Genomic DNA, 24052 nt, shown 5'->3' on the forward strand with positions numbered 1-24052 from the left:
TCTGGCTATCAGCCGTCATCAGCCAGGATAGCTTGACTCCAGTGGCGTAGTGTGCCCGGGACCCATGTCTGGGCACACCCTGCCCCACTTAGGGCAAACAAAGGAAAAACAACAAGACGATAGATAGTGTGCGAGTAAATCATACATTCACCCCCAGTCAAGAGACATGAGTTAAATCCATCGTTTGGGTTAAAGCACCTCTACAAGATGAGATACGCACAGCTGGTGATGAGACTTTAGCCGCCATCTTGGATCCATGAGCAAGCGTCCAGCTTCTATGCGCTCCTGTAGCTCCCTGAGCCTTTAACAGATGCTCGTGGCAGCAGGTTGGTTCTTGACCTCCTCAGCTGAGCCCTGCCACGTGATGAGACTTCCCTGAAAGGTCCAGGCCGGTGCACAGAGGCATTCCTCGTGGCTGGGCAGAGAGTGGCAATGCCAGGGCCACCGGTGCAAAGGGGCATTCCTCGGTGGCTGGGCAGAGAGTGGCAATGCCAGGGCCACCGGTGCAAAGGGGCATTCCTCGGTGGCTGGGCAGAGAGTGGCAGTGCCAGGGCCACCGGTGCAAAGGGGCATTCCTCGGTGGCTGGGCAGAGAGTGGCAGAGGCAGGGCCTGGGAGGCCGGTGCAAAGGGGCATTCCTCGTGGCTGGGCAGAGAGTGGCAGAGGCAGGGCCTGCGAGGCCGGTGCACAGAGGCATTCCTCGGCGGCTGGGCAGAGAGTGGCAGAGGCAGGGCCTGGGAGGCCGGTGTAAAGGGGCATTCCTCGTGGCTGGGCAGAGAGTGGCAGTGCCAGGGCCTGGGAGGCCGGTGCAAAGGGGCATTCCTCGGCGGCTGGGCAGAGAGTGGCAATGCCAGGGCCACCGGTGCAAAGGGGCATTCCTCGGTGGCTGGGCAGAGAGTGGCAGTGCCAGGGCCACCGGTGCAAAGGGGCATTCCTCGGTGGCTGGGCAGAGAGTGGCAGAGGCAGGGCCTGGGAGGCCGGTGCAAAGGGGCATTCCTCGGCGGCTGGGCAGAGAGTGGCAATGCCAGGGCCACCGGTGCAAAGGGGCATTCCTCGTGGCTGAGCAGAGAGTGGCAGTGGCATCTCCTGGGAGGCCGGTGCAAAGGGGCATTCCTCATGGCTGGGCAGAGAGTGGCAGAGGCAGGGCCTGGGAGGCCGGTGCAAAGGGGCATTCCTCGGTGGCTGAGCAGAGAGTGGCAGTGGCAGCTCCTGGGAGGCCGGTGCAAAGGGGCATTCCTCTGTGGCGGGGCAGAGAGTGGCAGTGCCATGGCATGGGAGGCCGGTGCAAAGGGGCATTCCTCGGTGCCTGGGCAGAGAGTGGCAGTGCCAGGGCCTGGGAGGCCGGTGCAAAGGGGCATTCCTCGGCGGCTGGGCAGAGAGTGGCAGTGCCCGGGCCTGGGAGGCTGGTGCAAAGGAGCATTCCTCGGTGGCTGGGCAGAGAGTGGCAGTGCCCGGGCCTGGGCGGCTGGTGCAAAGGGGCATTCCTCGGTGGCTGGGCAGATAGCGGCAGAGGCAGGGCCTGGGAGGCCGGTGCAAAGGGGCATTCCTCGGTGGCTGGGCAGAGAGTGGCAGAGGCAGGGCCTGGGAGGCCGGTGCAAAGGGGCATTCCTCAGCAGCTGGGCAGAAAGTGGCAGTGCCCGGGCCTGGGAGGCTGGTGAAAAGGGGCATTCCTTGTGGCTGGACAGAGAGTGGCAGTGCCCGGGCCTGGGAGGCCGGTGCAAAGGGGCATTCCTCGGCGGCTGGGCAGAAAGTGGCAGTGCCCGGGCCTGGGAGGCTGGTGCAAAGGGGCATTCCTCGTGGCTGGGCAGAGAGTGGCAGTGCCCGGGCCTGGGAGGCTGGTGCAAAGGGGCATTCCTCGGTGGCTGGGCAGAGAGTGGCAGTGCCAGGGCCTGGGAGGCCGGTGCAAAGGGGCATTCCTCGTGGCTGGGCAGAGAGTGGCAGAGGCAGGGCCTGGGAGGCTGGTGCAAAGGGGCATTCCTCGGCGGCGGGGTAGAGAGTGGCAGAGGCAGGGCCTGGGAGGCCGGTGCAAAGGGGCATTCCTCGGTGGCTGGCAGAGAGTGGCAGTGCCCGGGCCTGGGAGGCCGGTGCAAAGGGGCATTCCTCGGCGGCGGGGCAGAGAGTGACAGAGGCAGGGCCTGGGAGGCCGGTGCAAAGAGGCATTCCTCGGTGGCGGGGCAGAGAGTGGCAGAGGCAGGGCCTGGGAGGCCGGTGCAAAGGGGCATTCCTCAGTGGCTGGGCAGAGAGTGGCAGTGGCAGGGCCTGGGAGGCGGGTGCAAAGGGGCATTCCTCGGTGGCTGGGCAGAGAGTGGCAGAGGCAGGGCCTGGGAGGCCAGTGCAAAGGGGCATTCCTCTGTGGCTGGGCAGAGAGTGGCAGTGCCAGGGCCTGGGAGGCTGGTGCAAAGGGGCATTCATCGTGGCTGAGCAGAGAGTGGCAGTGGCAGCTCCTGGGAGGCCGGTGCAAAGGGGCATTCCTCGGTGGCTGGGCAGAGAGTGGCAGCGCTAGGGCCTGGGAGGCCAGTGCAAAGGGGCATTCCTCGTGGCTGAGCAGAGAGTGGCAGTGCCCGGGCCTGGGAGGCCGGTGCAAAGGGGCATTCCTCGGCGGCTGGGCAGAGAGTGGCAGTGCCAGGGCCTGGGAGGCCGGTGCAAAGGGGCATTCCTCGTGGCTGAGCAGAGAGTGGCAGTGGCATCTCCTGGGAGGCCGGTGCAAAGGGGCATTCCTCATGGCTGGGCAGAGAGTGGCAGAGGCAGGGCCTGGGAGGCCGGTGCAAAGGGGCATTCCTCGGTGGCTGAGCAGAGAGTGGCAGTGGCAGCTCCTGGGAGGCCGGTGCAAAGGGGCATTCCTCGGCTGCTGAGCAGAAAGTGGCAGTGCCAGGGCCTGGGCGGCCGGTGCAAAGGGGCATTCCTCGGTGGCTGGGCAGAGAGTGGCAGTGCCAGGGCCTGGGAGGCCAGTGCACAGGGGCATTCCTCGGTGGCTGGGCAGAGAGTGGCAGAGGCAGGGCCTGGGAGGCCAGTGCAAAGGGGCATTCCTCTGTGGCTGGGCAGAGAGTGGCAGTGCCAGGGCCTGGGAGGCTGGTGCAAAGGGGCATTCCTCGTGGCTGAGCAGAGAGTGGCAGTGGCAGCTCCTGGGAGGCAGGTGCAAAGGGGCATTCCTCGTGGCTGGGCAAAGAGTGGCAGTGCCAGGGCCTGGGAGGCCGGTGCCAAGGGGCATAACTCGGTGGCTGGGCAGAGAGTGGCAGTGCCAGGGCCTGGGAGGCCGGTGCCAAGGGGCATTCCTCGGCTGCTGAGCAGAGAGCGGCAGTGCCAGGGCCTGGGAGGCCGGTGCAAAGGGGCATTCCTCGGCTGCTGAGCAGAGAGCGGCAGTGCCAGGGCCTGGGAGGCCGGTGCAAAGGGGCATTCCTCGTGGCTGAGCAGAGAGTGGCAGTGGCAGCTCCTGGGAGGCCGGTGCAAAGGGGAATTCCTCGGTGGCTGGGCAGAGAGTGGCAGTGCCAGGGCCTGGGAGGCCGGTGGAAAGGGGCATTCCTCGGTGGCTGGGCAGAGAGTGGCAGTGCCAGGGCCTGGGAGGCCGGTGCAAAGGGGCATTCCTCGGCTGCTGAGCAGAGAGTGGCAGTGGCAGCTCCTGGGAGGCCGGTGCAAAGGGGCATTCCTCGTGGCTGAGCAGAGAGTGGCAGTGCCCGGGCCTGGGAGGCCCGTGCAAAGGGGCATTCCTCGTGGCTGAGCAGAGAGTGGCAGAGAGTCGCAGGGCCTGGGAGGCCGGTGCAAAGGGGCATTCCTCGTGGCTGGGCAGAGAGCGGCAGAGGCAGGGCCTGGGAGGCTGGTGCACAGGGGCATTCCTCGGTGGCTGGGCAGAGAGTGGCAGTGCCCGGGCCTGGGAGGCCGGTGCAAAGGGGCATTCCTCGTGGCTGGGCAGAGAGCGGCAGAGGCAGGGCCTGGGAGGCTGGTGCACAGGGGCATTCCTCGGTGGCTGGGCAGAGAGTGGCAGTGCCCGGTCCTGGGAGGCCGGTGCAAAGGGGCATTCCTCATGGGTGGGCAGAGAGTGGCAGTGGCAGCTCCTGGGAGGCCGGTGCAAAGGGGCATTCCTCGGTGGCTGGGCAGAGAGTGGCAGTGCCAGGGCCTGGGAGGCCGGTGGAAAGGGGCATTCCCCGGTGGCTGGGCAGAGAGTGGCAGTGCCAGGGCCTGGGAGGCCGGTGGAAAGGGGCATTCCTCGGTGGCTGGGCAGAGAGTGGCAGTGCCCGGGCCTGGTAGGCTGGTGCAAAGGGGCATTCCTCGGCGGCTGGGCAGAGAGTGGCAGAGGCAGGGCCTGGGAGGCCGGTGCAAAGGGGCATTCCTCGGCTGCTGAGCAGAGAGTGGCAGTGCCAGGGCCTGGGAGGCCGGTGCAAAGGGGCATTCCTCGTGGCTGAGCAGAGAGTGGCAGAGAGTCGCAGGGCCTGGGAGGCCGGTGCAAAGGGGCATTCCTCGTGGCTGAGCAGAGAGTGGCAGAGAGTCGCAGGGCCTGGGAGGCCGGTGCAAAGGGGCATTCCTCGGTGGCTGGGCAGAGAGTGGCAGTGCCAGGGCCTGGGAGGCCAGTGCACAGGGGCATTCCTCGGTGGCTGGGCAGAGAGTGGCAGAGGCAGGGCCTGGGAGGCCAGTGCAAAGGGGCATTCCTCTGTGGCTGGGCAGAGAGTGGCAGTGCCAGGGCCTGGGAGGCTGGTGCAAAGGGGCATTCCTCGTGGCTGAGCAGAGAGTGGCAGTGGCAGCTCCTGGGAGGCAGGTGCAAAGGGGCATTCCTCGGTGGCTGGGCAAAGAGTGGCAGTGCCAGGGCCTGGGAGGCCGGTGCCAAGGGGCATAACTCGGTGGCTGGGCAGAGAGTGGCAGTGCCAGAATCTGGGAGGCCGGTGCCAAGGGGCATTCCTCGGCTGCTGAGCAGAGAGCGGCAGTGCCAGGGCCTGGGAGGCCGGTGCAAAGGGGCATTCCTCGGCTGCTGAGCAGAGAGTGGCAGTGGCAGCTCCTGGGAGGCCGGTGCAAAGGGGCATTCCTCGTGGCTGAGCAGAGAGTGGCAGTGCCCGGGCCTGGGAGGCCCGTGCAAAGGGGCATTCCTCGTGGCTGAGCAGAGAGTGGCAGAGAGTCGCAGGGCCTGGGAGGCCGGTGCAAAGGGGCATTCCTCGTGGCTGGGCAGAGAGCGGCAGAGGCAGGGCCTGGGAGGCTGGTGCACAGGGGCATTCCTCGGTGGCTGGGCAGAGAGTGGCAGTGCCCGGGCCTGGGAGGCCGGTGCAAAGGGGCATTCCTCGTGGCTGGGCAGAGAGCGGCAGAGGCAGGGCCTGGGAGGCTGGTGCACAGGGGCATTCCTCGGTGGCTGGGCAGAGAGTGGCAGTGCCCGGTCCTGGGAGGCCGGTGCAAAGGGGCATTCCTCGTGGCTGGGCAGAGAGTGGCAGTGGCAGCTCCTGGGAGGCCGGTGCAAAGGGGCATTCCTCGGTGGCTGGGCAGAGAGTGGCAGTGCCAGGGCCTGGGAGGCCGGTGGAAAGGGGCATTCCCCGGTGGCTGGGCAGAGAGTGGCAGTGCCAGGGCCTGGGAGGCCGGTGGAAAGGGGCATTCCTCGGTGGCTGGGCAGAGAGTGGCAGTGCCCGGGCCTGGTAGGCTGGTGCAAAGGGGCATTCCTCGGCGGCTGGGCAGAGAGTGGCAGAGGCAGGGCCTGGGAGGCCGGTGCAAAGGGGCATTCCTCGGCTGCTGAGGAGAGAGTGGCAGTGCCAGGGCCTGGGAGGCCGGTGCAAAGGGGCATTCCTCGTGGCTGAGCAGAGAGTGGCAGAGAGTCGCAGGGCCTGGGAGGCCGGTGCAAAGGGGCATTCCTCGTGGCTGAGCAGAGAGTGGCAGAGAGTCGCAGGGCCTGGGAGGCCGGTGCAAAGGGGCATTCCTCGTGGCTGAGCAGAGAGTGGCAGTGCCCGGGCCTGGGAGGCTGGTGCAAAGGGGCATTCCTCGGCGGCTGGACAGAGAGTGGCAGTGCCAGGGCCTGGGAGGCCGGTGCAAAGGGGCATTCCTCGGCTGCTGAGCAGAGAGCAGCAGTGCCAGGGCCTGGGAGGCCGGTGCAAAGGGGCATTCCTCGGCTGCTGAGCAGAGAGCGGCAGTGCCAGGGCCTGGGAGGCCGGTGGAAAGGGGCATTCCTCGTGGCTGGGCAGAGAGTGGCAGTGGCAGCTCCTGGGAGGCCGGTGCAAATGGGCATTCCTCGGTGGCTGGGCAGAGAGTGGCAGTGCCAGGGCCTGGGAGGCCGGTGCAAAGGGGCATTCCTCGGCTGCTGAGCAGAGAGTGGCAGTGGCAGCTCCTGGGAGGCCGGTGCAAAGGGGCATTCCTCGTGGCTGAGCAGAGAGTGGCAGTGCCCGGGCCTGGGAGGCCGGTGCAAAGGGGCATTCCTCGTGGCTGAGCAGAGAGTGGCAGAGAGTCGCAGGGCCTGGGAGGCCGGTGCAAAGGGGCATTCCTCGTGGCTGGGCAGAGAGCGGCAGAGGCAGGGCCTGGGAGGCTGGTGCACAGGGGCATTCCTCGGTGGCTGGGCAGAGAGTGGCAGTGCCCGGGCCTGGGAGGCCGGTGCAAAGGGGCATTCCTTGTGGCTGGGCAGAGAGCGGCAGAGGCAGGGCCTGGGAGGCTGGTGCACAGGGGCATTCCTCGGTGGCTGGGCAGAGAGTGGCAGTGCCCGGGCCTGGGAGGCCGGTGCAAAGGGGCATTCCTCGTGGCTGGGCAGAGAGTGGCAGTGGCAGCTCCTGGGAGGCCGGTGCAAAGGGGCATTCCTCGGCTGCTGAGCAGAGAGTGGCAGTGCCAGGGCCTGGGAGGCCGGTGCAAAGGGGCATTCCTCGTGGCTGGGCAGAGAGTGGCAGTGGCAGCTCCTGGGAGGCCGGTGCAAAGGGTCATTCCTCGGTGGCTGGGCAGAGAGTGGCAGTGCCAGGGCCTGGGAGGCCGGTGGAAAGGGGCATTCCTCGGTGGCTGGGCAGAGAGTGGCAGTGCCATGGCCTGGGAGGCCGGTGGAAAGGGGCATTCCTCGGTGACTGGGCAGAGAGTGGCAGTGCCAGGGCCTGGGAGGCCGGTGTAAAGGGGCATTCCTCGGTGGCGGGGCAGAGAGTGGCAGTGGCAGCTCCTCGGAGGCCGGTGCAAAGGGGCATTCCTCGTGGCTGAGCAGAGAGCGGCAGAGGCAGGGCCTGGGAGGCCGGTGCAAAGGGGCATTCCTCGTGGCTGAGCAGAGAGCGGCAGAGGCAGGGCCTGGGAGGCCGGTGCAAAGGGGCATTCCTCGGCTGCTGAGCAGAGAGTGGCAGTGCCAGGGCCTGGGAGGCCGGTGCAAAGGGGCATTCCTCGGTGGCTGGGCAGAGAGTGGCAGTGCCAGGGCTTGGGAGGCCGGTGCAAAGGGGCATCCCTCGGCGGCTGGGCAGAGAGTGGCAGTGCCAGGGCCTGGGAGGCTGGTGCAAAGGGGCATTCCTCGGCGGCTGGGCAGAGAGTGGCAGTGCCAGGGCCTGGGAGGCCGGTGCAAAGGGGCATTCCTCGGCTGCTGAGCAGAGAGCGGCAGTGCCAGGGCCTGGGAGGCCGGTGCAAAGGGGCATTCCTCGGCGGCTGGGCAGAGAGTGGCAGTGCCAGGGCCTGGGAGGCCGGTGCAAAGGGGCATTCCTCATGGCTGGGCAGAGAGTGGCAGAGGCAGGGCCTGGGAGGCCGGTGCAAAGGGGCATCCCTCGGTGGCAGGGCAGAGAGTGGCAGGGCCTGGGAGGCCGGTGCAAAGGGGCATTCCTCGGCTGCTGAGCAGAGAGTGGCAGTGCCAGGGCCTGGGAGGCCGGTGCAAAGGGGCATTCCTCGGTGGCGGGGCAGAGAGTGGCAGTGCCAGGGCCTGGGAGGCCGGTGCAAAGGGGCATTCCTCGGTGGCGGGGCAGAGAGTGGCAGTGCCAGGGCCTGGGAGGCCGGTGCAAAGGGGCATTCCTCGTGGCTGGGCAGAGAGTGGCAGAGGCAGGGCCTGGGAGGCCGGTGCAAAGGGGCATTCCTCGTGGCTGGGCAGAGAGTGGCAGTGTCCGGGCCTTGGAGGCCTGTGTAAAGGGGCATTCCTCGGTGGCGGGGCAGAGAGTGGCAGTGCCAGGGCCTGGGAGGCCGGTGCAAAGGGGCATTCCTCGTGGCTGGGCAGAGAGTGGCAGAGGCAGGGCCTGGGAGGCGGGTGCAAAGGGGCATTCCTCCGTGGCTGGGCAGAGAGTGGCAGTGCCAGGGCCTGGGAGGCCGGTGCAAAGGGGCATTCCTCGTGGCTGAGCAGAGAGTGGCAGTGGCATCTCCTGGGAGGCCGGTGCAAAGGGGCATTCCTCATGGCTGGGCAGAGAGTGGCAGAGGCAGGGCCTGGGAGGCCGGTGCAAAGGGGCATTCCTCGGCTGCTGAGCAGAGAGTGGCAGTGCCAGGGCCTGGGAGGCCGGTGCAAAGGGGCATTCCTCGGCGGCTGGGCAGAGAGTGGCAGTGCCCGGGCCTGGGCGGCTGGTGCAAAGGGGCATTCCTCGGCGGCTGGGCAGAGAGTGGCAGAGGCAGGGCCTGGGAGGCCGGTGCACAGGGGCATTCCTCGGTGGCTGGGCAGAGAGTGGCAGTGCCCGGGCCTGGGAGGCCGGTGCAAAGGGGCATTCCTCGTGGCTGGGCAGAGAGTGGCAGTGCCCGGGCCTGGGAGGCCGGTGCAAAGGGACATTCCTCGGTGGCGGGGCAGAGAGTGGCAGGGCCTGGGAGGCCGGTGCAAAGGGGCATTCCTCGGGGGCTGGGCAGAGAGTGGCAGTGCCAGGGCCTGGGCGGACGTGAGTGCGTCCGCACACTGCACATGAAAGACATTTTTCCGTCGTCCTGCGGCGGAGCAGAAGTAACTCAATCAACAGCCCTGCGTCCTGGCACCGGTTCAAATAAAGGAAACCGGCGCTGTGACCCGTGGCGAGCCCGAGGCTCTGCAAACAGCACCGGGGCCTTTCAGCAGATTCCTGGGTCCCTGGGGATGAAGGCACTCGAGCGCACACCCGCTGCTGTCTAAAAGAGAAACTCTCTGAGCAGCTGCCAGTGTGTGACTGCAGCAGAGAGCAGGCACTCAGCAGACCGGGGCCGAGGGACGTGGAGGGCACGGGGCTGTCTGTCTGTCTGTCTGTCCCCTGGCACAAGGAGCAGGGAGAGGAGAGGCGTCTGTCCACCCTGAACCAGACCAGGAGCAGGCAGAGGTGAGAGGTCTGTCTGTGGAGGACCAGGAGCAGGCAGAGCTGAGTGCCTGTATGTGTGTGACCAGTCGCAGGCAGAGCTGAGTGCCTGTATGTGTGTGACCAGGAGCAGGCAGAGGTGAGACCTGTATATGTGTGACCAGGAGCAGGCGGAGGTGAGTGCCTGTATGTCTGGGACCAGAAGCAGGCAGAGGTGAGAGGTCTGTCTGTGGAGGACCAGGAGCAGGCAGAGGCGAGTGCCTGTATGTGTGGGACCAGGAGCAGGCAGAGGCGAGTGCCTGTATGTGTGTGACCAGGAGCAGGCGGAGGTGAGTGCCTGTATGTGTGTGACCAGGAGCAGGCAGAGGCGAGTGCCTGTATGTGTGGGACCAGGAGCAGGCAGAGGTGAGTGCCTGTATGTGTGGGACCAGGAGCAGGCAGAGGCGAGTGCCTGTATGTGTGGGACCAGGAGCAGGCAGAGGCGAGTGCCTGTATGTGTGGGACCAGGAGCAGGCAGAGGTGAGTGCCTATATGTGTGGGACCAGGAGCAGGCAGAGGTGAGTGCCTGTATCTGTGTGACCAGGAGCAGGCAGAGGTGAGCCCCTGTATGTGTGGGACCAGGAGCCGGCAGAGGTGAGTGCCTGTATGTGTGGGACCAGGAGCAGGCAGAGGCGAGTGCCTGTATGTGTGGGACCAGGAGCAGGCAGAGGCGAGTGCCTGTATGTGTGGGACCAGGAGCAGGCAGAGGTGAGTGCCTGTATGTGTGTGACCAGGAGCAGGCAGAGGTGAGACCTGTATATGTGTGACCAGGAGCAGGCAGAGGCGAGTGCCTGTATGTGTGTGACCAGGAGCCGGCAGAGGTGAGTGCCTGTATGTGTGGGACCAGGAGCAGGCAGAGGCGAGTGCCTGTATGTATGTGTGGGACCAGGAGCAGGCAGAGGTGAGTGCCTGTATGTGTGTGACCAGGAGCAGGCAGAGGTGAGTGCCTGTATGTGTGTGACCAGGAGCAGGCAGAGGTGAGTGCCTGTATGTGTGGGACCAGGAGCAGGCAGAGGTGAGAGGTCTGTATGTGTGTGACCAGGAGCAGGCAAAGGTGAGTGCCTGTATGTGTGGGACCAGGAGCAGGCAGAGGTGAGCCCCTGTATGTGTGTCACCAGGAGCAGGTGGAGGTGAGTGCCTGTATGTGTGTGACCAGGAGCAGGCAGAGGTGAGTGTCTGTATGTGTGGGACCAGAAGCAGGCACAGGTGAGTGCCTGTATATGTGTGACCAGGAGCAGGTAGAGGTGAGTGCCTGTGTGTGTGTGACCAGGAGCAGAGAGCAGTCACTCAGCACACCGGTGCCGAGGGACGTGAAGGGCACGGGGCTGTCCGTCTGTCCCCTGGCACCAGGAGCAGGGAGAGGAAAGGCGTCTGTCCACCCTGAGCAGGACTGCAGCAGGCAGAGGTGAGTGCCTGTATGTGTGGGACCAGGAGCAGGCGTAGGTGAGTGCCTGTGTGTGGGACCAGGAGCAGGCAGAGGTGAGTGCATGTATGTGTGTGACCAGGAGCAGGCAGAGGTGCGTGCCTGTATGTGTGGGACCAGGAGCAGGCAGAGGTGAGAGGTCTGTATGTGTGTGACAAGGAGCAGGCAGAGGTGAGTGCCTGTATGTGTGGGACCAGGAGCAGGCAGAGGTGAGAGGTCTGTATGTGTGTGACCAGGAGCAGGCAAAGGTGAGTGCCTGTATGGGACCAGGAGCAGGCAGAGGTGAGTGCCTGTATGTGTGTGACCAGGAGCAGGCAGAGGCGAGTGCCTGTATGTGTTTGACCAGGAGCAGGCAGAGGTGAGCCCCTGTATGTGTGTCACCAGGAGCAGGCAGAGGCGAGTGCCTGTATGAGTGTTACCAGGAGCAGGCAGAGGCGAGTGCCTGTATGTGTGTGACCAGGAGCAGGCGGAGGTGAGTGCCTGTATGTGTGTGACCAGGAGCAGGCGGAGGTGAGTGCCTGTATGTGTGTGACCAGGAGCAGGCAGAGGTGAGTGCCTGTATGTATGTGACCAGGAGCAGGCAGAGCTGAGTGCCGGTATGTGTGGGATCAGGAGCAGGCAGAGGTGAGTGCATGTATGTGTGTGGCCAGGAGCAGGCAGAGGTGAGTGCCTGTATGTGTGTGAACAGGAGCAGGCAGAGGTGAGAGGTCTGTCTGTGGAGGACCAGGAGCAGGCAGAGGTGAGTGCCTGTATGTGTGGGACCAGGAGCAGACAGAGGTGAGTGCCTGCATGTGTGTGACCAGGAGCAGGCAGAGGCTAGTGCCTGTATGTGTAGGAGCAGGCAGAGGTGAGAGGCCTGTATGTGTGTGACCAGGAGCAGGCAGAGGTGAGTGCCTGTATGTGTGGGACCAGGAGCAGACAGAGGTGAGTGCCTGTATGTGTGTGACCAGGAGCAGGCAGAGGTGAGTGCCTGTATGTGTGTGACCAGTCGCAGGCAGAGGTGAGTGCCTGTATCTGTGTGACCAGGAGCAGGCAGAGGTGAGCCCCGTATGTGTGTGACCAGGAGCAGGCAGAGGCGAGTGCCTGTATGTGTGTGACCAGGAGCAGGCAGAGGTGAGCCCCTGTATGTGTGTCACCAGGAGCAGGCAGAGGTGAGTGCCTGTATGTGTGTGACCAGGAGCAGGCAGAGGTGAGCCCCTGTATGTGTGTCACCAGGAGCAGGCAGAGGTGAGTGCCTGTATGTGTGTGACCAGGAGCAGGCGGAGGTGAGTGCCTGTATGTGTGTGACCAGGAGCAGGCGGAGGTGAGTGCCTGTATGTGTGTCACCAGGAGCAGGCAGAGGTGAGTGCCTGTATGTGTGTGACCAGGAGCAGGCGGAGGTGAGTGCCTGTATGTGTGTGACCAGGAGCAGGCAGAGGCGAGTGCCTGTATGTGTTTGACCAGGAGCAGGCAGAGGTGAGCCCCTGTATGTGTGTGACCAGGAGCAGGCAGAGGCGAGTGCCTGTATGTGTGTGACCAGGAGCAGACAGAGGTGAGTGCCTGTATGTGTGTGACCAGGAGCAGACAGAGGTGAGTGCCTGTATGTGTGTGACCAGGAGCAGGCGGAGGTGAGTGCCTGTATGTGTGTGACCAGGAGCAGGCGGAGGTGAGTGCCTGTATGTGTGTCACCAGGAGCAGGCAGAGGTGAGTGCCTGTATGTGTGGGACCAGGAGCAGGCAGAGGTGAGCCCCTGTATGTGTGTCACCAGGAGCAGGCAGAGGTGAGTGCCTGTATGTGTGTGACCAGGAGCAGGCGGAGGTGAGTGCCTGTATGTGTGTGACCAGGAGCAGGCAGAGGCGAGTGCCTGTATGTGTTTGACCAGGAGCAGGCAGAGGTGAGCCCCTGTATGTGTGTCACCAGGAGCAGGCAGAGGCGAGTGCCTGTATGTGTGTGACCAGGAGCAGGCAGAGGCGAGTGCCTGTATGTGTGTGACCAGGAGCAGGCGGAGGTGAGTGCCTGTATGTGTGTGACCAGGAGCAGGCGGAGGTGAGTGCCTGTATGTGTGTGACCAGGAGCAGGCAGAGGCGAGTGCCTGTATGTGTTTGACCAGGAGCAGGCAGAGGTGAGTGCATGTATGTGTGGGACCAGGAGTAGGCAGAGGTGAGCCCCTGTATGTGTGTCACCAGGAGCAGGCAGAGGCGAGTGCCTGTATGTGTGTCACCAGGAGCAGGCAGAGGCGAGTGCCTGTATGTGTGTGACCAGGAGCAGGCGGAGGTGAGTGCCTGTATGTGTGTGACCAGGAGCAGGCGGAGGTGAGTGCCTGTATGTGTGTCACCAGGAGCAGGCAGAGGCGAGTGCCTGTATGTGTGTGACCAGGAGCAGGCAGAGGTGAGTGCCTGTATGTGTGTCACCAGGAGCAGGCAGAGGCGAGTGCCTGTATGTGTTTGACCAGGAGCAGGCAGAGGTGAGCCCCTGTATGTGTGTGACCAGGAGCAGGCGGAGGTGAGTGCCTGTATGTGTGTCACCAGGAGCAGGCAGAGGTGAGTGCCTGTATGTGTGGGACCAGGAGCAGGCAGAGGTGAGCCCCTGTATGTGTGTCACCAGGAGCAGGCAGAGGTGAGTGCCTGTATGTGTGTGACCAGGAGCAGGTGGAGGTGAGTGCCTGTATGTGTGTGACCAGGAGCAGGCAGAGATATCCCTCTGTGTAGGCCCAGGGCGGAGTAGGCAGGGGTGATAATTCAGCATGTTTAGCACAAGTAGCAGGCAAAGGTCTGACTGCCTAGGGCGAGGGACCAGCAGCAGGCGCATGTTACTGGATAATCCGTGCCACACCAGGGGCACACACAGGTGAGAAGAATGCCTTGTAGGACTGTCGGCCTTTGACCTTGGGCCAGGAGCAGGCACAGATGAGTGCAGAATTCATCTAGAGCCAGGAGCAGGCATATGTGAGTGCACGATCCATCTGGCACCAGATGAAATAATCCTCTAATATCTGAAGGTGTGATCCCAGAACTGCGAGGCAAGTAAATAAGTAAATAATTAATTGTTTAGTTAATAATAACCGTTTACAGTTTCCATTTAAAAGGTAAGTAGCAGCATGATTCATGCTTAAAAATCGGAAGAGCATTTCATAAAACATTCCTTCATTGTGTAGAAATATTTGAAGCGGTGATTTGTAATTATCAGATACCGTAAGTTGGCAAAGTCTTTTGACCGTTCTTTGCACAGACGACTTTCCAAAAGGTTTGCAGACACTTTCGCTCAAGGGGCCTAAAAAAGAATAAAAGGGGCTAGGGGTCACGGAAAATTAAAAGTTAAAAAGAAATCAGTATTGGGACTCTGCTAGGGGACAGCTGTACAATGTTCGATTGGTTTAAAAACAGCAGCAGTGGCGTGGTGCTAAGTCTATCTTCTGAGTGGCGGTTGATATTCACTGGAAGGTGGGGCAGAAAGAATCTTCGGTGGCGATGGGAAGGATTGCTGGTCACTTGATGCGAGAGCTTCTTCACCTGCTTCTTCCATGAACCGTACAAAGCGACACAGTAACTGCACGTCGCCGCCTCCGAGGCATGCCTTCACTGCTTGTCTGCGGGCTCTTATCCCCCTGCGTAAAAAGGTGGGCTTCAGTGGCTGCCGCCGTTCGACTTGTAAAAAAGAACAACAATTGGCCCTTGGATTCCTTTGTTTTAAGAGTAGATCAAGACCCGTTTTTTCAATTTTAGTTTGTATGCAAAAGCATATTAAGCAATATAATAATAAATATACAAAATAGTGCACCTTACGCAAAATGAAACGGAAATGTTGGTACCCACTGAATTAAAACTAAACTGTCTATTTTATTCATAGTATAGAATATGTGAGAAGTTAGCCTGGCATATGTTGTCCACTAGTTCTAGTGGGCACCTTGCACCAGTCTAAACGACCCTTATTGATGGTGGTTGTAAAGTCAACCTTATAGTCCAGCTATCCTAGTGGTAGCATGGACCAGCAGTCATCAGGCTAAGACTTCAGAGAGCATGTGAAGCCAGCTGTTTTACCATATGCAATCCCTTGAATACCAAATGAAAGGACACCACACAAGGTATACATCAAATATATATGTATTTATTACTAACACAACCCCTCTGCACTCTTTATGAGGTCAGAGTTCGAGATAAGTTAAGTGTTTGACTCCTTACACGACATGTTTTGATAAAGCCAAACCAAAGTTAGCATTAACCGCGAGGATTATAATGCACTTAAGAGTATATGGTATGGCTATATCATAGAACAGCTATAAGCACATGGTTCCGATAGCTGCAGAGGGGCTCAGCTCATGCTAGGGCACCCTCACACACAAAACCAAGCACTCTGCCTCCAGGATTGTTAAGGCCTGCCATAGGAGTGACTTATAGGTATATATGTGTCTATATATAAGGGTAGATATAGGTATACTATATCTAAGCAAGAGGTGATTACACCACCTTACCCAAGCTGAGTGATCAGCCTGTGGTGTCAGTTTGAGTGGCCAGCCAGGGGTGGCATAATACATGCTGCAGCCCCTGGTAGGCCCTGGATGCACCTATGCCATGGGTACCTATGGTACACTATACAGGGGCTCACAGAGGTGACCCAATACCCAATCAGGTATGTACCTAAAGTACATGGTATCAATTTAGAGACAGAACAGCTGGGCGGTGGGTCGTTTTCCGACCACTGGCTCCCACTCCCTCTGCACGCTCCACTAATCCCCGACCCATCCACTTGTGATCACTTTTCTTGAACACCAATGGAACCTTTCATTCACCCGTTTTTTTGAGGGCGCATGAGGTTGACTCACCCACACACCACCGTCATATTTACAACGCTGTTGTTTCAGCTTCTTTATTGATTTAGACCAATTGTGTATTCTTTGTTGCAGTGCTCCTTGAGAAAGGACTTATTGTTCGAAATGCATTGGAGCCCCCTTTTTTAGCGTTATGATGTCGCTAAAACTGATCGTCTGATTACTCATATGATTGAAATATGACATACAACCTGATGAAATACATCAAATAAACCACAAAACTTTAACGCCTTTTGGAACCTCCATTGAACTTTATTTGGAATTCACTGTGTTGTTTCCCATACAAGTGTGCCCACCACAGGGATGTGCCTACACCCTAGTAGCACACTCAACCTTTCAATTCTTTAGGACGCACTCGAACAGTTGCGTCACCTTTAGGAGCACCTCTAAACTGACAATTTGCTCTAACCTACATTTAACCTCTCCAGATACAATTACGTTGTGATTAACAGGCCCACAGCCACACTAAAGTCGAAAAACCAGAAATGAATCACAGCAAAAAGTGGGGATAACCATAGGAAGCAGACCCTACTCTCCTACAGAAGACATAAGTTAAGACATAGTTATACAATTGTTTTGTAGGGAGGTACTCCAGAACGGAGGAGGGAAGTGAAAAGTGTGCTCTTGTGCGTGATAGGAATAGGAAAGGACAAGGAATGAAAGTAATTCAGATGTAGGATTTCTTGATTTAACACAAAAAAGCTGGTTATAACATCAGCATTGGTTATTTATGGCCTCTCCATGTAGAAACACCTTTCCATTATTTTATTAATCTGTTCAAAGGCCAGGGTGGTGGTAACCAATGGTAGGCCTTTCTATGGGTTAGAAGTCAACGTTTCAACCCGTCTCAGAGCGTGAGGGTACTTCAGAGCCTCCGCATGCGGGTCTTCCTCAGGACAGGGAGGGGGTGGGGCAGACTAAATCAGGTGCGTGGCATTTATAGGCCCTGTTGTCAGCTCTTACGAGTGCAAGATCCGCATCACACTTGCGGTGGGGAGCAGGGAGGAAAGGCACCGCAAACAGAAGGGGTGGTGGTCCGGATTTAGTTCAAACGGGAAAAATTATTCCAAATAGTTCAATTATTAGGTGAGTAAATCACTTTGTTCGCCCTATAGTAACTGCTCGGCGAGTATCCGTAAACCGTACTTGATTGAGGCGGCCACCCATTTCTGTCTGTATTTATCCATATTATTTTTTGTCCGCTTTATCTGTATTTATCCATTTTTATCATGAGTTTTATGAAGAAATAAAGCTGAAACTGGTATATTTCCACATTTATTTAACCAATAAATATGAAGTCTTGCTTCAGTGCCTGACAGGTTTCAGTGACATGACACCCACAGGAGATAAATCAATGCACTTATATAAAAATATGCATATTTCAGTATCAGCATTGTGCATATCAAACGTTGTTTAAGCCTCTTTACTAAAATTCTTTTTTTAACCCCCTTACTTCTCAATGCACACAGTTTTTTGGCCTGGAAGTCATGGCAGACAGTAGTTATATATACTCAAAAAGCACCCAATTTCCGTTTTTATCCACATTTAAAAATAAATACAGACAAGAAAATAAATGTTTTTCTGTCTGTATGTATCTGTAAAAATCAGAAAAATGGAAAACAGGGTGCCTTGATTATAGTACTAAATAAAGTCTTTTGAACACAAAAACACTAGAGCCCTGTACTAGGTAGTGGTTATTAAGACATTTAGTAGGGGTTTTGAGGACCCTCGCTCATGCAGTCTCATCTGCCTTTTCTGCTATGATCCACCCTCAGATCGTGGAAGGGACAGAAATTCTTTGCCTGCTGGTAGATGTCTGGGAGACCCTTTTGAAGGAGAATGTTTAAAATATTTGCTGAGCTTTTCAAAAGCTCCAATAGTCCAGGCCATAAGAATTCACACAAACTTAATAGGCTGCTCTTTTTTAGCATGAGTTTATACTTTGTGCTTCCAAGTCAATTCACCCAATGCATGATCGTGAGTCTCTGCAGAGAGGGTAGAGCCCTGGCAAGAAGTCTCTGTATATCCATATATTACCTGTTTTAATAGACTAAATCTGACTGACTGGCGCCTTACCGTTCAGATACGGGGTCCTTCGCTTTGGTCACCTTGCCAGTCGGACGCTTGGTCCCTCACTTTGGATTCCTTACCCATTGAGTCATTTGCATACCTCTCACTTCGACAAAGGGCCCTTTTCGGTATTCGTAACCCATTAAAGGGTCCCTTTTCCTACCAGGTACTGTCAATGTCTGCTGTTTTGGAGGAGGTTCTTTGATCTCATTGTACCCCACTTTTTCCCCCTAGGGCAGTATGTGGTGTGGCGGATTGGTACGGTTACTCTCTGGCACGCGGCATGCATTGAGGCGAAGCGCTGCACGACCAGGGCCATGGTATTGTCACGTACGAGGGGTGGTGCCCGCTGCGAGTCGCTGGCACAGCACCGTCCCAGAGCCCATGCCTTACTCTTGGACTGTGCATGACGATCACTTTGGTAAGTGGGGTGCTGGTCACCTGGTGGGCATGGGAGTGCCATGGTTCTCGCGTGTTTCTGCAGTAACGTAGCCTGCATGTGTCCTGTTAGAAATGGGGTTGCCAATTCTACGGAGGGTAGCATGGAGCAGAGCGGGCAGGCCAAACTCCTGAGGACATGTGTGAAGCATCCACGCAGTACCCACAGACGACACACCAGGCACACCACAAAAGAGACACGACACCGCTTATGGTTGGAAAAAGAATAACTTTTGTATTAGGTCCAACCTGCAAAGGTAAAACACAGTAAAGCACAGTATTCACAATAGGACGCCAAAGGGCGCCAGGGCAATGGATACCAGGGGGGATTATTTACCGGTGGTAATCAGAAAAAGAATAAAAGGTAAGTAAGTCCATTAGTGTCCAGGGCTGAAAATAAAAGCAAAGCGTTATCAATGGCATGAAACATCAGGGTCAATACTGCAGGGTAAACGTAGGCACTAATCCTTGGCAGGGGGCATTAGCATAAAATCACACATTAGGTATGAAGACACCGCATAACTTGCATCAGCACCTCCTGCGGAAAGAACCTTACGCACCTAGCATCAACATCTGGCATAGGCCTAAATCATGAGGTAGGGAACACTGCACATAAAGATGGCATAGAACATTAGGATGCGAGAATACATCAGGCAGGAACTCACTAGCACCTCCTGCAAAATTGAATAACAGGCAAGCAATTTTAATACCAGGCCTAGGCAGGCATAATCACATTTAACATGGGCACCATCATATAGGCAGAGCGCAGGACCTACAAATCTCCCGTGGCATGAACACATTAGGTGAAACTTCTGCGGAAGCATATAACTCACTCTACCTCAACAGCCCAGAGCATAGGAACAGAGAGGCACAACTTTAGCAATAGCACCATTGCCCATGAATGCAAGGAAAACATCAGCAGAGGGACATCTGGGCATCCTCCTCAACGTGGGGGCATGTTGGACCCAGCCTCGTGGCGTGGTCCCACTCCTCACGCATGGCGGGCCCTGGACAGCATCGACCCCTGATCTCCTCCCTGAAGCTACCCTCTCCAGACTTCAACGAGAGCCGCCACTCCGGGCGACCCCCGGCTCTCCCCCTCAGGAACACGGCGACCCCTACTCGCCCCACTCTGCGGGTCCGACCCCTACCCCGGGCCGCCATCTCTGGCCCCAACTCCATCTTGGCCCCTCCACGTCCGGGCCACGTGGCCTCGGCCCGACCTCGGCCGCAGCCCCAGCGAAGCCCCAACATCGAGGCACCATAATCCGACCAGGTGGTAAAGCGGCCACTTGACGGATCAAGGAGGAGGGAAGTTTCGATGGCCCTCCAGCCGTCCCCGGACGCCTGGTATCGATCGCCCTCCGGCCTCCCTGGGCGCTGGCTCCACCCCCCTGCTGGGTGTCTGGACACTCTCATCCCGGCCCCTCTGACCCCCAGGCGCGAGGGTCCGGACATCAAAGGACTCCAGGCCTATATCTGGGGCAGCTCTGGAATGGGTCGGCAGTTGTATCTTGGAGTCGAGAGCCCTGCTGATTGAATCGCGGCTGATCCTGAGAAGAACTCGCTACTTTGAACCATCCTCGGAGCCCTGCTGACGCTGGCGCGGCCCGACCTCGCTGAACCATCCTCGGAGCCCTGCTGACGCTGTCGCGGCCCGACCTCGCTGAACCATCCTCGGAGCCCTGCTGACCCTGTCGCGGCCCGACCTCGCTGAACCATCCTCGGAGCCCTGCTGACGCTGTCACGGCCCGACCTCGCTGAACCATCCTCGGAGCCCTGCTGACGCTGTTACGGCCCGACCTCGCTGAACCATCCTCGGAGCCCTGCTGACGCTGTCGCGGCCCGACCTCGCTGAACCATCCTTGGAGCCCTGCACGACGCTGTCGTGGCCCGACCTCGCTGAACCATCCTCGGAGCCCTGCTGGCGCTGTCGCGGCCCGACCTCGCTGAACCATCCTCGGAGCCCTGCTAACGCTGTCACGGCTCGACCTTGCGGAACCCCCCAGCTCGAGGATTGAGAGCTGTGCGCCGGGTATCCCAGTGCCAGGCTGGTACTAAGACTGTCCCGCTACCCCCTTCCCGCAGTACTGAGACATTAAGGGTCCCTCGATCCGTTTGTATATATTGCTGAGAGAACCTACCTTTATTGCTGATAAAGACTCTAAGAATCTAACCTCTTGTGTGGTGTCCCTTTGTAGTGGTGGTATTGCTCGACTGTTACGAATCTAGGAGAGGAGCCTCGCCAAGGGGGCCTCTCGACGGCGCTCGGCCAACTCCAGAGGGAGAGGTGGATCTCGGGGTGGTCAGTCAGACATCTTCTGCCTCCCCGGGGGTCGCCTTTCTAACATGGCATCATACAATAAATCAACCCTAGGCAGATGTTCTGCTGATGCCCAGTTATGGAGCCTCAGTCCCCTCCGGGCCTCTTCAGTTTAATAGGGGGCCAACGGGGCCCGACAACAGTTTCCAGCCGGGCATGGCGGCCTCCGTGGCAACAAAACACCAGTCCTGGGGGCGGGCACCGACCCTGTGCCCCGACACACCCCCAACCAACTGCAAGCAGCCCCACTCACCGGGTGCACTTGGCTCTCCTTCCGCCTCCGGGTAGTCACTTCGAGGTTTTGGGCAGGCTCCCTCCTCCAACACCGGAGCCCTGCCAGTAGCACCTCCTGGAAGGCCCTTCGGCCGCAGGCAGCAACTCCTCTTTGCCCGGGTCCGCCCCTGCGGCCTGGGACTTCTCAGGCAGCACACAGGGCTCTCCCTACCACCTGGGAGCCCCACAAATCACCTGCGGCGTTTCTAACACGGGCGGAGCGGGCTAGGCACCCCTCGTCATGCCTCCACCCACCCGCAGTCCGGGCTTTACCCGGGTTCCCTCAGGGGACCCGGGGCTTCAGTAGGACACTTCCCTCTTCTGCGTCTGCGGGGCGGGACTTCCGGGAGTGACTCCCGGATGACGCCCAATCCCAGCACCGCTCCAGACACCTCGGTTGCTGGGCAATGCCAGCCCCACACTGCTCCCTCACTGACTCTCGGCCGCGTCGGTGATCTTGGAACCTCAATGAGGGGTAGGCTCCCTCCAACGACACGGCGACAGTGCGGGGTAGGCACCCACTGATTAATTATTCAAAACACGGGGTAGGCACCCGCTTGGTGTTGAATTCGGCATAAGCGCGCCAAAACGCGGGGTAGGCTCCCGCAGCGCTTCACTCCGTCAATTCCTTCAAGCCAAGCAGCGCCTCGGTAGGGGGGCCCTCGGGGATAACAGCGCTTCCAGACACAGCGCTCACGGGGCTCAGCACTTCACGGGGGCACACAGTGCGATTGAAGGCCGAGTGGCGCTTGGCAATTATAGCGCCTCGAAGGTCACAGCGCTAGAATGGGCCACAGCACTTCTAACAGTCCAGCGCTTGATTGAAGCAGTGCTTTGCAGGCACACACAGCAGGGCAGTATAGCGCTCAGCAGGCAGCCATTCTCTTGGGCCAAGCAGCGCTTCGCAGTACAACAGTTCCTTCAGGCCAGGCAGCGCTTGTGCAGCACAGCGCAAGAGGGCGGATAGTCCCAGCAGCAAGCCCCAGGGGACCTCTTCTCACCTCCTGGGTGGTGGGGGGGTCCAGTCCAAGGCGCTATCCTTTCTAGGCGCTTCTGGGCGCAGCGCTTGTGTGGCGCAAGGTCCCGGCTGCTTCAGGGACCTAGGGGGACCCTCCTTCTTCAGGGGCCCGGGGGACAGAGCATCCGGCACTACTGGGCCAGGTCAGCAGTTAGTGGGGGCGTCAGTGGGGCTTCACAAGCCCTGGGGACAGTAGGGGGGTTCTAGGTGGGTGCAGGGTCCAGCACACAGGCCCAAGTGGCGGTATCCCCTGGCAGTAGGCCCCCTCACGTTCCTGTCCCAGCTCTGTCTCTCTGCACATGGTGGCACATCCCCCTTATTTATACCCTCCTCCCCCCACCTCCCAGACAGTGCCAGCAGCTTCTGGAATTCTCTTGGGAACTGGTTTAAACTGGCTCAGGGGGAGGAGTAGAGCACCTTGGGTGCCAGGCTTTTCCTCCAAATGCTGGGGTGGCTGCGCACCTAACAACTAGACCGCTAACCTACTGCAGTCAGGTGGCACAACACATAGCCTTGGCAGCCATTTCAAATACAGCATTTCATCAGGGTGCATGTTTACAATGGGGGTTAAATAAGTGCACACACTATGGCGTTACATTTCCACAGTAACCAGGGCAGCTCATACCTCACATGGCCTATACAACTTTATTTACCATGGGGGAGACATCCTAAATTAGGGGAGCGAAAAGTGAAAAATTTCGGGGAAAAGAGCCAAGTCCAACATGTCCTTAGTGGTGATCCATGTGAGAGACGCTCTTTGGTACCAAGGATTGAGCAAGGATTAATGTATTGAGACTTGACAGGATTTTATATCTAATTGTGGTTGTGAGAAGTTGGCCTGGTATATGCTGTCCACTAGTTAAAGTGGGCACCTTGCACCAGTCCAAACGACTTTTATTGATGAGTAGGTTAAAGGCAACCTTTATAGAAAGCTATCCTAGTGGTAGCTGTGGAGAGCAGCCTTCAGGCTAAGTCTTGAAGGAATGTAAAGCAGCTTGTTTTACCAGATCATAACTTCCTGAATAAACAAATGAAAGGAGAACCTCACAAGTGTTATTATAAAAATATCTATTTATTGCTAAACACTCTCTACTAATCTCTTTATGAGACTAGAGCATACGTTACACAATATTAAATCACCAGAACACCAGTAAATAGCACAATACACAGCGGGTTCCAGGGGGAGACCAAACCATATACTAAGAAAGTGGTATAACAACCCAGACTTGACTAGACACAGTGCCAAGTGCACGTAGAATCGCGGGGACCCCAAGAAACCACCCAAGGTAGTGGCACAGGGGTCCCACGGGGGACGCGTGCAGTGTGAGAACACAGCCGCGAGCTCCGTACAACTCTATGGGAAAGTCGCGGTTGGAATTTTAAAGATTAAGGACACTTAGGAGTGGACTTTGAGCAAACCCTTTCAAACTTAGAAGGTTCAAAGGCCAGCACCTTTGTGAGTACTGGAGTACCCGTGTTACCTCACCCAGGGAAGCCGGGTGCATAGGTGTCAAGTGGTGTCAGGAATCTTCACCGTTTTCAATGGCGCGATGCTGAAAAGTGCTGCTGCTGTGAAGATGAAGTGTCCGGTTGGATCCAAGCCTGGATTGGAGATGAGAAGAACTTGAAAGCAGAGGGGGCAGATTCTGGGTCGGTAGACGAATGCCCATCGATGTCGGGTGCTTCAGGTGAGAAGAGGTGAAGCTTGACTCTGCAGCCACGGGGGCCAGGAGACATCGAGGGTCACCAAAGTCGGCAGGCGAGCTGTCACACGAAGGATGTCGAGTGCTGGGTGGTCAGTGTCCAGATTGAACACCAACAAGCCTTGGCAACTGCAACCCACGCGGTCAGAGGAAAGATGCTTCTGTGACAACCAGCAAGGTCCTGGTGACTCCCCAAGCGATGGAGAGTCAGGGCACATCTGGAGCAACCAGGAAAGCCCACTGAAAGTTAAAGTTGCCTTCACAGGGACCCACAGGCCAAGAACCAGGGATCGCAAAGGGACCTCGAGAGGAATCACAAAATACTAGCCCACGAAACACTCGTGGAGTGTAGGCCGGTAATCATCAGTGGAATTACTGCTCGGGGTCTGGACTACAAGCAGCCCAAAGCACAGCTTCACGGGTCGCCGGAAAGCATATGCTTCTGTAAATGTACACGGTGCCCAGGGGTACGGGTTGCATGGTCCCCACTAGGGATACAGGTCTCAGGTTTGCTGAGAACACTAGTTGACCTTGGGGACACTTGGAAACTCACCTCCTGTGTTGCAGAAGTCTTCGAAGTCCTCAGAAGCTTCGGAGATGCGTTTAAGGTGCATGCTGCTGCAGGGGAGTAACTCCTTTACTCCAAGGGAGATTCTTCCGTCATCTAGCGCAGTGTGGTTTGTCGATGTACTTGGTTTCTGTAGTAGAGTTTCTTCCAGGTAAATCTAAAGTCCTGTAGTCACAGGTTTCCTACTTTATACCCAAGGAAGGGGTGGGACAAACTCAGGGGACTCACCTATGGGAGGGTCAGGACTGAGAAGT

The 24052-nt window shown here is 58.5% G+C and overlaps 1 protein-coding gene across 2 annotated transcripts in view; it reads left to right on the forward strand.

The window, feature by feature from the left end:
• Window positions 1-24052, forward strand: part of TMLHE (trimethyllysine hydroxylase, epsilon) — a 123209-nt gene that overhangs the window by 46807 nt on the left and 52350 nt on the right. For both annotated transcript variants that reach the window (XM_078664063.1, XM_078664062.1), the window contains one exon: window positions 17710-17896. In XM_078664063.1, the coding sequence (XP_078520189.1) occupies window positions 17716-17896 (181 nt within the window). In that variant the 5' untranslated portion in view covers window positions 17710-17715. The remainder of the gene's footprint in view (window positions 1-17709; window positions 17897-24052) is intronic.

The sequence above is a fragment of the Lissotriton helveticus genome, chromosome 10 (assembly GCF_964261635.1).
Source record: "Lissotriton helveticus chromosome 10, aLisHel1.1, whole genome shotgun sequence".
Classification (NCBI taxonomy): Eukaryota; Metazoa; Chordata; class Amphibia; order Caudata; family Salamandridae; genus Lissotriton; species Lissotriton helveticus.